The sequence below is a fragment of the Struthio camelus genome, chromosome 3, assembly GCF_040807025.1.
Source record: "Struthio camelus isolate bStrCam1 chromosome 3, bStrCam1.hap1, whole genome shotgun sequence".
Classification (NCBI taxonomy): domain Eukaryota; kingdom Metazoa; phylum Chordata; class Aves; order Struthioniformes; family Struthionidae; genus Struthio; species Struthio camelus.
Window position 1 is genome coordinate 83489265 of NC_090944.1, and position 13051 is coordinate 83502315.

The 13051-nt window shown below is 34.3% G+C and overlaps 1 protein-coding gene across 1 annotated transcript in view; it reads right to left on the reverse strand.

Annotated features, from left to right (window-relative positions):
* ADGB (androglobin) overlaps positions 1-13051 on the reverse strand; it is a 130975-nt gene that overhangs the window by 51301 nt on the left and 66623 nt on the right. The window contains exons 15-19 of the mRNA XM_068938805.1: positions 7444-7612; positions 5432-5495; positions 4023-4125; positions 2846-2987; positions 315-429 (exon numbers count right to left, since the gene is read on the reverse strand). Of these exons, the coding sequence (XP_068794906.1) occupies positions 315-429; positions 2846-2987; positions 4023-4125; positions 5432-5495; positions 7444-7612 (593 nt within the window). The remainder of the gene's footprint in view (positions 1-314; positions 430-2845; positions 2988-4022; positions 4126-5431; positions 5496-7443; positions 7613-13051) is intronic.

The following is a 13051-nucleotide window of genomic DNA, read 5'->3' on the forward strand; positions in this document are numbered from 1 at the left end:
AGAAGTAGTATAACAAGAATATTTTAATATTCCATGTTACATTGCTGTTGCATGTGAAACACAAAGCATACTTATGCAAGGCTTACATATGCATTTATATAACACAGCTATTTCAAAAATCTATTTTAACCCTTTGCCTGGCCCTGCTGTCATATTACTTTTACCCAAACAGCTGTTCATTTCATACTGAAATTTATATTATACCATTAAATATAACAATTATAAATCCAGATGTGACAATATTTCATTTTAGAACTAAATAATAGTCAGTGACACCTTTAGCACAATCCTTGACTAGATCTGGCTACGCATACCTTCTCAAGACTTGGCATCACAGTATCTTCGTCTCCAAAGACACATGGCACCATGCTACACAGATGAATATGGTGCCCTATAGGAGAACTTACAGTGAAGAGCAATACATGTCGCCTACATTAAAGAAAAAAATAAAAAAATAGCACTTTCTTTTATCATACAGATTCTTAAACTTTTCCTTCCATATAGCGACTTGGTAAAAATGAAATCCTTTCCTGGATTCACCTGCTTTTCAAATTCTGCACTTTTATCCCCTTTGCTTCTCAAGAACCTCCAAATACAGCAGCAGACAAAATCAGAAAATTCACTATTTTATTTTTGGTTTTTTGATTTAATTTGTTTAGTTTTTGTTTTGTTTTCTTTTTTTCCTACAAGAAAAATAAGTACTTTCACTGCTTCAGATGGATACAAACTCAAGTTTCTTTAGTAGTGACTATTTACAAGCAAAAATTAAAAATAGGGATTATAGTTAGCTCTCTTAAAAACTTAAGAATATATTTGCTCTAGCAAGCTTACAGTGACAGCCAAGTGTTCTGGTCATTCCTAACTTACATCATATTTTCTATGTTTGAATGGACAGTAACCAGAAAAATTTAACACATAATCACATCAGGCTAGAGGAATACTATACAGTGGCCATTTTATGGAGCAACTATGGGCCAAATCATTCAACAGTAATCTTTCTCAGGTGGCAAACCACAGAAATTCAGTATGTTTAATAGGGAATCACCCATCTCAGCTTATTCTTGTTCATCCAATCGTACCCTTTAACAGATTCTAACTGTGAAAAAAAAAATTATTAGATGTAGTTATTCAACACAGCAGTCCCATACTCTTCTCTTCAGTAAACATCCTGCACTCCCACTGAAATACCTGAAGAGCCTGCTAGTATCAAATGGTGGGGCTTCACAGTCTTATTTCATTGTCAGAATGGCATTTAACTTGAGAAGTCTGTGCAGGCCACAACCTCAAAGAGTTAAACAGAGGTCTAGAGGTGAGAATAAGGAAGGAAGCCTTGAGAGTTTCTCCCCTACATACGTTCTTTCTCAATTGCATCTTTTTGTGAGTGAAATCTGAAATATTATCTGGCAAACTGAGAAACAGAGGGAAGAAAGTGCCTTCCTGGCTTAGCAAGTCACTTTTCATTTGGAATGAAACGGAGGAGCAGTCAATAAGCCCATTTCTCTCTCACACATATTGTAAATTAAAGCTTGCTGAAAGCCTGCTGCTCTCCCTTGAAGAGGGAGAATCAAAGGGGAGAAGCGTATTATCTCAAGTAGCTCTGAAATCTGCAAGTGAAAAAAGATACACTTGCTGGCTTTAGAGTTGTGTTAGAAGAATATTATCTGCTCTAAATTTATACAGTGAAGTCTCCCTACAGGACAGATATGCAACTTTTAAAAACTACACAGAGAAAATGCATGTGCTGACCAAACCAGCCTATAAATGTAATAATAACTTTTCTGGTTGTACTCTGATCTAAAGACAGAAGGGACCACTATTAAAGGTCTTTGGCTTAGTATCAACATGTAGGTATTGCGGTATTTTCTTTCTATGCCTATTTATTTGAAACCCTCCCTCATTTTGTTCTGTTTTTATGGACTTAAAATATATGATTGATACATGCTATTCTATTAAATTTTCTAAAGTACTTTTTGTTGTCCTGTAAGTATCTGTAATAAATTATTGATATATATTTATATTACAGGAAATATAAACTGTCCTAGATGAAAAAAGCTGCAAGTTTAGTTCATTACTTTTTAAATAGGTTTTAGGTCATCTCATTGAAATTAAACTGGTGATTCTCTAGTTTCAGAAAAGGAAAAGGCTTAACGAATTGGTCAACAATATTATGCTTGTGGCAAGACATGACGATGTCATCTTCCTTTTTTCACGGGAAGCATTTTCAGAAACTAACAAATATCAAAGGCTTTTGCCTTCTGTCTATTTATTTATTATTTTAACCAGGCAATGCTCTGAACTAACTATCTGGAGTTACATGCAAGGAGATATAAATCATACCAAACACTAGTAATATGGTTTTGTAACAATTAAATTTTGGAACGTGAAGTTAGCTATGCAAGGCTATTTGTGGATTACTTCAGAGTTCTTCCTTTCATGTTTCATAAAACTTATTTCAAGAAGAGCTATGAAACTTCTTGCAGTGTCATCCTTCTTTAAGAGTTCAACAAAAATCCTAACCTTTGGATTGCTGCTGATAATTTGAGAAAGATTTCAAAATCATAGTTCTAATCAGACAGAATTTTAAGTATCATTTTGTATTCTAGTTTCATTTTTAGAAAAACAATGTGATTCCTCCTGTTACTGCTCATCAGTAAAACTGAAGAATTTGTAGCTATGATTTTGGTAATTATTTTAAATCCATAGCAACTTTGCAGTCTTACCATATCTTAGCTATTGAACGCAGTGATGTTTTAGGAAATAAAGTTTTAGTTGCTGTGTAAAGTAAGAGATCTTTTTCAAGCCTTAAGAACAATGTGTTATAACGTAAATGAAGATTCATACATACCCTACAGGAAGATTTAACATAGTAGCTTTGGTTGCGTATGTATGCATCTTTAACACAAGTTGACCCAGAGCCACACGTTTCCAAGAGAAATGTTCAACCATCAGCACTCCCTTTGAAATATCAGAGCCTTCCCCCTGAGTAGCTGCAAAAATGAAGTGGAAAAAAAAAGCAATTGGGAGGAGGGAATAAAAGTATAATTAAAACAAACACATTTATGCAGAATTTGAATCTAGTTCAGAGTCATAAAAGCCTTCATTTAGGCTTTGAGCTCTCAGAGTAAAGAGCAGTTAGTTAAAATGAACAGGTGATACAGAATAAGGTTTAACTGTACTGTCTACTAGAGAAGCCTCGTTAAAACAATGTGTTAGGAGAATGCATAAATCAGACATCTTCCAAGTCACCCAAGGCTGCTCTAGAACTATTTAAGAAATCCATTCTGTCCACCTGTAGAAGAAACAAATAGCCATATACAGCTTATATTTATATTACAGTTAAGTTATTTTAATAGGTTGGCTGGTTTCTTTTTTTTTTTTTTTTTAAATACACTTTCTTTTGGTTTCTAGCTGCTCTAGTCTGGATGCACTAAAGTTATGTCCATAGGTTTATACATCTGATTAACTTAAGCTAATTGCCAATTAACATGCGTTACCCTTTCTAAATGCCATTCTACACTTCCCATAAAACATAAACAATTTTTATTTAAATCACCCATTGCTGCTGGATCTTGATATAAGCCAGGTGTAAATATATTTAGGAGCTTACTGTATACCAGTATAAAAATCATATTAAAAATCAACTTTAGTTACATTGCTGACATTACTGAGTTTTACTTAGCTCAAAGAATAAAGCTGTTTTCAAGAATGGGAATTAAACTAGGAACTAAAACTAGGAAAAAACTAGGAAAAAAGGAAATCCATTCCAGAAAGATATGGATGAAAAGCATGCAGCAAATGGTAAAAAACAGTAAAGGGATCCTATCAGGAAAATACTCATTATCAATATGAAATAACAGGAAAGCACTGCTTTGACATTAGTGTATTTCCTAGAATCTATGCATCTATTTAATTCTAAACTGCAGAATTCTGTCAAAATACTACATAGTTCAGAACAACAGCACAGATATATTCAAGAGGGGGAAAACCCAACATTAACATGCACTTTTTTGTGTTGGCCTTACCTCCAATGTCACCCCAGCGTACTAATGCAGAAAAGCTAATCAGGATTTCAACGGGCTTCAGACTGTCCACAAATAAATAATAGAAGACTTGATCATCAGTAGACTGCATAGAAAAACAGATGTTCATTCATCTGGCATTTCCACTAGATATTGTCTGTGCAGACCTTTATAAAGTATGACTTCGGATTCACATACTGTGGCCCTATATATAGCATGGAAACTAAGTAATTAACTGTCACTACTGCTTACAAATCATACACATTTGAACCTAGAGTCTCAGACTGCATCTGTAAATGGTAACTTTCAGTTAAGAGATAAAAGGAAAAAAAAGTTTATTGGGTGAAAAATATATCTACTTTCATATTCTTTTCTTCCTATGTACCTCAGTTTAGTCCTACTTGCCAGACAACAATCAACAGAAGATCAAAAAGTTTTTGTTCTGCAGCTTTCTGATTCTAATTACAGCAAGTTTTAAGGAAATAAGCTTTCTCTTAACGTGTTACACAACAAATACTGTATCATTAATTTTTTTACTTTAATATATAATTTCTATGCCAACACTAGAACTACAAAAATGGTTATACTGTTCCTAGAAATACTTTAAAATTTGAAGTGAAATCTGAACAAGCTTCTTTGTTTCAGAACTGTTTTAATGCATGTCTTCTTACATTTTCCCAGAACTGGAAATTTTATACTGAATTCATGTTTGAAGTTTACATTTCTATACTCTACAATTATGCTCCAGTTATAGCATTAAACTAGAGTTGGAATAACCTTCTGATAATGTGAACAGGCAGGTAATAGCAGGTTAAAAAAATACTGTAATTGCACTGTAACTAAATGGTAATTCTAGTCTGTGGAATAGAATTTCACATATATCACAAAAGTACTCAGGATGTAAAGAGAAAATGGAAAGTTAGGCTATACGGCTAGACTCCTGATTTGGGTTTCAGGCAACAGAGGAAGAGGAGAAAGGAGAATTGAAGAGTGGTTTCTGAAGCTGAATTAAGACTGAATTCAACTTAGAGAAGTCCCTAAATTGCTATAAGGTAGATTTAAGGCAAGATAAAAAGAGGACAGAGATCTGATCCACTGCAATACACGTTTTCACTACAAACTTCTATGATTTACATACTCAATGTATTTTTGGATTACTGCACAACAGCAATCCATTATTCTCGTCTTAAAAACAGTGAAATTCTTCTAGGTAATTGTTAGCAAACATTTTCTTGTAAAGACTATAGTAATCTTAAGGTTATCCACACAACGATTGCATTACTGTTTTTTCACTCATAGCAGTTCTATGTGATGTACGAAAGACATTTAGTATATATATAGTCTAATTAAATAAAGGTTTCTTGACAAAGATAAAATGAATAAATACATAATAATTCAACACAACCATATACCTTAAAATCTGCCTTCTGATAGTTATATGCATATGTATGTGGTTTGTGGAAAACATGCAGGTTCCTAGGGAGAAAATAAAATAAATATACATGTAGGAAAATAATCTTGCTATTAATGATATATTTCATGTAAGTGTGTTTTTTATCACATATGACACTGACTTTCAATTAGTAAATGGATTAAATTTTCATAAATTAGACTCCAAGGTATTTCTGAAAAATGGTACAACATTCTGAGTTTCTTAAAAGTTGAACACAATCCATCTCCAGTGAAAGCAGCTGATGACATTAATTTCTACTTTTGCCACATTTCTATATCTTTCTGTTGGAGGTCAGGCCATTAATTTGTCCTATTTGAATCTATAAATGATAAGAAGCTACTATTACTTTAAAATTTCCATGCCTACCTGAAAGTTACTCTAATAAATATAATGTATCACTTAAGAAAGAATATAGCTTATTAATGCTTCTTTTCATTTTTTTCAGTGTTTGCACACCTTCAGAAGTTTTAACAAATTTTTTTCTCACCTTGATTTAATGAAAGGCAACATAAATGGCTTCAGCTTTGAATGAGGACAGAATCTGACACAAAGTTCAACTTTTTATATAAAACAAATGTTTTGATTACTAAGACACTTTACAGGCATCCTGATCCATTCTTGACATCGCAGTTCTTAAAATAACTTAAATATTCCTCCTTTCTCAAAGTTGATACAAACTTGGAATATTCATCTAATTTGCACCGTATCTGAGATACAGGCATATCACACAAAGAAATGCTTTCATGGAACTGACTGGTATAAGGAAAATTTTTGATGGCACCTAAAATCTTCTGAAGGATAAAATCTTCACAGCTTAACTGAGATGCTTTTGCTAACAGCTACTTTATCAGCTCAGTGCAAAAATAAGTAAACTCTCACCTATTTAGAGGCAGGAATATAAGAAACTGACAAATGCTTGATATGTATAATATTACCGCAGTCTTCAAAAGACCAACAGTAATTTAATATTAAACTGACAAGTCTAATGGTACATTTTTGAAAGAAGAAATTTTTAAACTGGTGAGGAATACAAAGTTTGTTTTTTGGAGCAAGCTTTGAAATAGTGGGAAAGCTAATGTGATTTAAGGGTGGATGTGGAAAATGAATGTTGCACAGGTCTTGTACTGACTCCTCTGTGCTTTACATGCTACACATGCATAATGCCAAGTGCTAAGTGTGAAAGTGTCACCCTTGCAAATGCAAACCATTGCCTTCAGTCTGCTATTTTAGAGAATTTGTACCAGTGCAGCTGAATATCCCTTTAAATTTTAAGGTTACAGATAAATAACATCACTGAATTAAGTTAAATAGCTTAAATTGAAACTGCACCAAATATTCTCACACTATAGCTGGCAAATTACAGACCTTCTTACTGACAAGCTGAATTTTGTCATTTACAAAAGCACTGCAGGCCAAGTTAGATCCTGATTGACATCAGTGTGATTGCATTATCTTTTTTTATGTTTGCAGAGGTATAAATGCCTGGGAACTTATATTGGTAAGGGAAGGAAAGAAAGCATCTAGTTGACCAAGATGAACTATGCAGACAGTAACAGAAGATTCCACCAACTATTTTTCCTTCAGAATTATGGTGGTTGGATACCCTAAACACACAGACTTTGTTTGACCAGGAGGTGATGGGTCCGTATATGAGTACCATAACCATCGCATCTTCGATGACCTATCATCTTTTATCCACATTACATTCTAATGTGTGCTGTATGCAGCTGATGGTTGTGTTCTCCTGTATACTTTGGAATGTACACCCCAGATACCTGTACCTGCAGGCTTACTGTTAATAGAGACAGGAAAGTCTGAAAGGCAGCCATGGGATGACCCTGAAAGGAAGTATAGTTATATCCGTGCAAAGATCTGTTGAGAAGGTACTGTTTTTATATAGTCATGTTTCACATTTTACCATTGTTATACTTTATATTTTAAACAATAAAACCCAGAACCACTGTTCCTTACTGGAAACAAATACAGAAGTCTTCAAAGCTGATCCAGGTTTCCCTGGAAACAGAATTATTTTCTGACTCAATTTCTTCCTTTGATTTATTCACCATCTGGCTGTTAATACCAGTATCAGCTGTTTCTGATGTTTGTGTTGCATCAAAACTAATATTCTCAAGTAATTCTTCTGCAGAGATAAGAAAACACACAGACTCAGTACAGTGACAACGTGCACTTTAAAGTAATATCATTCTTATACTGAATGATTATCCTAAAATTACCAGGATATTTTCCATGCGCTTTAGAGTTTAAAAATAAAACCAAAACACTAACCTAAATGGCTCAAAAAGTGATGAAACAAATCTTATACAGATTTTAATTGCAACTGTTTAAGTATTCTGCTACAGTATACTATCATATATTAAATCGTGTATTAAAACCTGTCAAATAAGCACGTTAGGTGAACGCACATACAAATTTTGCAAATCTGAATTCATCTACATAAAGAAAAATACAACCCCTTTTCCAAAGCTTCTATTCAGAGGAAAGCTGATGCGGCAGAATGATAAAATTTTTATAATCCTCAGGGGATCAAAAATATACTGAATTGTGGAGGACAGTAAGACCTATAAAGAATGAGGTATATCCTTGCCTCTGCTACTTAGAGCAGTTCCCTTGTAAGGCTCCTCGCACAAGTCAGTCTAAGTACTTCTTAAGAGAAACAGATGTGAACAATATTACATGAATTTTCTTGCAGGAAAATCAGAACAACCACTGCCAGATTCATAATAAAATATCAACAAAGAAATACACATGTCATGTAGACATATTTTGCAATTATTTAATAACTTTTTTTAAATTGTCCTTTTGAATTTTTTAAGTCTGTCCTTACCCTTGTGACTCTCATATGAATCATTATTGAAGATGTTTAACCTGGTCCCTAAATAATTTTTGAGAATAACTGTAAAATAGAACTGCTTAAACATGAACAGCCAGTATCTCAGAATGTTCACTAAGGAAAAAGATGAGGTAATATCCAGACAGGTATAACAAATGAGAAAGCTAATTAGAAAAATAAATAATTCTTATTTAAATGTGCTTTGTAATACTTCATGATCAGTGAAACACATCGTGATCTTCTGGACAACTAACGAGTCTGTAGGATGTAGGTGGCTCTAAATTATTTTGCAACTATTTTTTCAAGAATTTAAAAACATGTAATGCAAGGAAATGTGCCAAAGACCTTTTCCACTCAAGGCTTTTTCTTAGATTGAAATTAATATGGATTTTAGGACTCTGGTAAAATAACCACAGTGCCTGGCTTACAAATGTACATAGCTGGGGGGTATGACGCAGGGGTTTCCAGAGCAGAGCTATGCCCCAAATCATCTTCCTGGGGCTCAGTGTTGCTATTTGTCCATTCTCACAAGAGCACCATTAATAGACCTTGTTCGGGATCTACAGGGTCAACAGATCTCTTCAACCTTCAAATAGAAGGTGGGCTCCACCCTATTCAGAAGTCAATACATAAACTTTTCTGTTGATTATATATGCAGATTGGAGCCAGGGGGAATGTATCTCTCCCAGTGCACCTAAAGGGAGGCAAAAATAGTGCCCAAAAATGGCTGAATTTTTCCCACTTCTCTTTGAAGAGGTATTGAGAATCTTGTGAGAATGTCATCAAAAAGCATACTTTATCCATTTTGATCTACTCATTCCAAAGACAGTGCTGTTCAGAGCTCCCTGGAACCATACAGAAATATGATTAAAGAAATAATATAACAAGCTGCTATCTCTTGTTTACCTGGTATGCAAGAAGTGCCATTGCCAGCTATGAGAAACCACAAACACTGGATGATATAATGAAGATACGATTTATAGAATAAAAATATAAATAAAATGTGAGGTAAATCTCTTAAGAGACAAGCAGGATAAATTAATGTTTTAAGATCGACGTATGGAAGATAATTTTGGTAAATAATTGTCAGTAATTATCACAAATTTTTTTTTGAACAAATCAAAATACTAATCAAATACAAAGGGATATTATATGAGCATACTGTAAAATTAACTGCAGAGAGCTTCAGAAAAGGGCAGAGCTTATCTGAATTCAAGGATTTTATACTAGCTAGAAGTCAAAGAATAAAGATTAATGTAACAAAATCAAGCCCAAGAAGAAAAATGTAACTTGAAGAATAAGGCAAGTACAGAATGCAAGTACAGAAATAATAATAAAACATTCGTTGCACTAAAGAATACAAGGCAAAGAAAAAACAAATCAATTACTAGAAACAAAGCAGAATAAAGCTAGAATAATAAGGCAAAAAGGGAAAAAGGAAAGAGTAGCAAGTGAACAATATTAGCACAGTTTATCATATTAACCTTTATTCTTATGATGAGGAAAAACTGTACTACACAAAAACCTGATAATTACTAGAAAGAGTGAAGCTCTTAACAAAGTGGGAAGACACATTTTTAAGAAAGTTCATCATGAAAAGCTGTCATTGCTTTCAGTAAGCCCTCATCATCCTTCTCTGGATCGTTACTGAGATGCCTAAATGGAAACCAAGCTCTTTCATCAAACTCTGACTACGGTTTTGTGTGCTAACACTTACTTAATATCTGGACACTTAGTGTCTGGCTCTCTACAGTCACGAGCTAGCTCTTTTGGAGAACATGCAAATGAGCAGTTAAAAGGTTTGCTAGCCCAGTAAATAAAAAAGAACATTAAAATTGTAATTGGTGAAGGAATGTTCAAAATGGTTTAAAACTCAAATGAGTCCTTTGCCTCAGCCTTCAGTAAGAAAGGGGTAAGCACAATGGCTTATTTGAATAGATGTATGAACATGGAATTGTCCCATTTACAGCAGAAATTGCAAGAACTTTAAACACTGAATATGAGGGGCATAGCTAATTTCCATAACAGAGCACTGAGAAAATGGCACAGGAAATCTCCAGTGCACCAGAACAGTACTTAAGACATCTGTTAAACTTAGGGTTCCTTCCATAAGTTTGAAGATTATCAAAATATTTTTAAGAAAATATGAAAAATGAACTAACCAACTACAGATTCAATAGTCCAATACCAAAAAAAAAAACTGAAGGAAGGTAAATGGATATAAATGGAAGATAAATTGAAAGACAAAATAACTTCATTCAGGTAGAAAATGTCAGACTAGTTAAGTTTTCTGGTTAAGAGCTGTTAGGTTTTTTTGACAAAAATCATGCTTTTTAGACAAGTAAATGCAGTAGATATCAGTTATCTGAACTCAGAAAAGTGTCTGCTTTGATACCATGCTGAAGTTTTTAGCAAGACTGAAGAACATGGGAACTGTAAACTAGATTAAAAAAACAGTAAATAAAAAAAAGCATGAAATATGAACTGAATATTTTAAGTAATTTTCATACAACATAGGAGTTTGTTAATAAAGGTCACTAGAAGTCAGTGAGTGTGCTCAATATAGAGAAGATCACACTATCCTACACAATCTTGATAATTAGAATAACAGAAACTAGGTGATAGATGACATTTAATATTATATAAGTGATATTTACATAAGTGTAAACACTTGCATTAGAGACTGAATTAAAATAATTTTATCATAAACCAGGAACTTATATGTTGGAAATGATGGAGTAAATGAGAGATCTGTGTTTATTAGTCAATCATAAGCTGACTCTGAGCCACCCTCAGACTCATCCCCTTGAAAAAGGGCATCAGGTTCCAAAACGTATAGCAGACACAGAGCAGTGCTAATCCCACTGCCCAGGGCATTAGTGGTACCTCATCAGGATTTCTGTGCTAATTCTGGTTAGCCAAGCTTACAGAAAATAAATAGAAGTGGGAACAGGAAAGACTGGTGGATGGTCAGAGAAATGGAGAGCCTCTCTTCTGGGAGGAGGCTACAGCCATCATTTGATGATGCACTTACTTTGATCTCTCATTTATGCATTCCACCTGCATCCCTTGCAGCCTATCTAATGATTCTGTGATACCCCAATGAGTTGGATGAGCTTCTGATCCAAAGGCAGGATTACCCCAATTATTAATTTTCTGCTGGATCAGCAAGTTGGTGTGACTCCTCAAATGCCGTATCACCAGATCTGATGCCAGGAAAGGTTACAGAGCCAAAGATCTGGGAAAGGAGAAGAAGGGTCAAACCACCCCTTTTCGTGTTAGTCTGCAGTGATTGGATTAAGAGGATTAAGCAACCCTACCTGTAAAAACAGGCTATTCAGGTAAACAACACAAACACTGTGAGGGGATAGAGAAAAGAATTATTTGAGCTAAACAGAAATGACTGAAAAAGAACAGTGAGCTTCCTGCAATGCTGTGCGCATAGCTGAAGAGTTCTGCTCATTCCTGCTCTCTCCATTTCTGTTTTGGGAAATTGATACAGTGTTACATAATCTTGTGAAGGTATTTCACATTGTCCAAACACAATGTGTGCCAAGAAGCCATGGAATTTATTGCCTTGTAAATACTTTGACTTACAGTGTAAATGTTGAATTACTAAAAGCATCTAGTTGGTAGCAACATAAACATACGTAGATATCTACGAATAGCACAATGTGGAGGTCTGAAAAAAAAGTTTTTATCAAAAATCTTACTCTACCCATCATGAATAGGACATGTGCATCTATTGCACCAATTGTGCTATTTATTTCTCCCATTTTAAAATGGGAGAAACCACTAATTAAAACATACTACAAAGCAACTAGAAGATACAGAGGTCTTATTACCAAGAAACACAGAAAACAAGACAATAACAAGCACAAAAATCACAAATATACTCCAACTGTAAAGACATATGAATATACTGTCGTCCCAAAGAAGGGTTCTTTCACTTGGTGTGTAATGAGCCGAGAAACACACAGAGTCAAGATATTTGTTTAATTCATTTCTGTGCAGAGATGGGTGCCAGGTGGCAATTCCACAAAGCTAGCACACCTGATTACTACATAGCTTACACTTTATACAGTTTAAGCAACAGTTATCAGTACAGTTTACAACTACATTAAGTCATCCTTGTTCACATTGGTTCTGCTAGGTCTCATCTTCATTTAAAGTCACACTATCTTCTTTTTCTACTACCCATGCTCTATAGGGAAGGGGCTTTGATCAGCAGGGGTCTTCCCTGCTTGTGAGTGGGTTTTTCATTATGCTAATTAGGATAGTTCACCCGCAGTTCAAGTAGTTCTCTCCTGTTTATCAACTGTTTTTGTTGTCTTTCGGCTTATTTGGGTACTTCCTTATCTGGTTGCCTTATAGTGTTGTCTTGCTCCTTCCTTCAGGGCCTTGTTTTCTTAACTATCTCTGAAAGACGGAATAATGCCCTAATCTCCTTTTTTTCCCATACCTCCAACAATACAGTTCCTTACAATGATCATGAAAATAATATGAGGAAACAAACACCGATATTCATTCAGTTACAAGTCCTTCTTCTTCCTTTGTGATAGGTTTTCCAGTTTCATAGGGACCATGACACTGATAACTATTATGAATGTTGGTTTTAAATCTCAAATATACTATGAATCATCTAAAATAAACATCTGCAACAGGAATTTTTTTCCATATGAACTGAGAATTCAGCTGACAGACAATATATAATTTAGTCACCTTCTA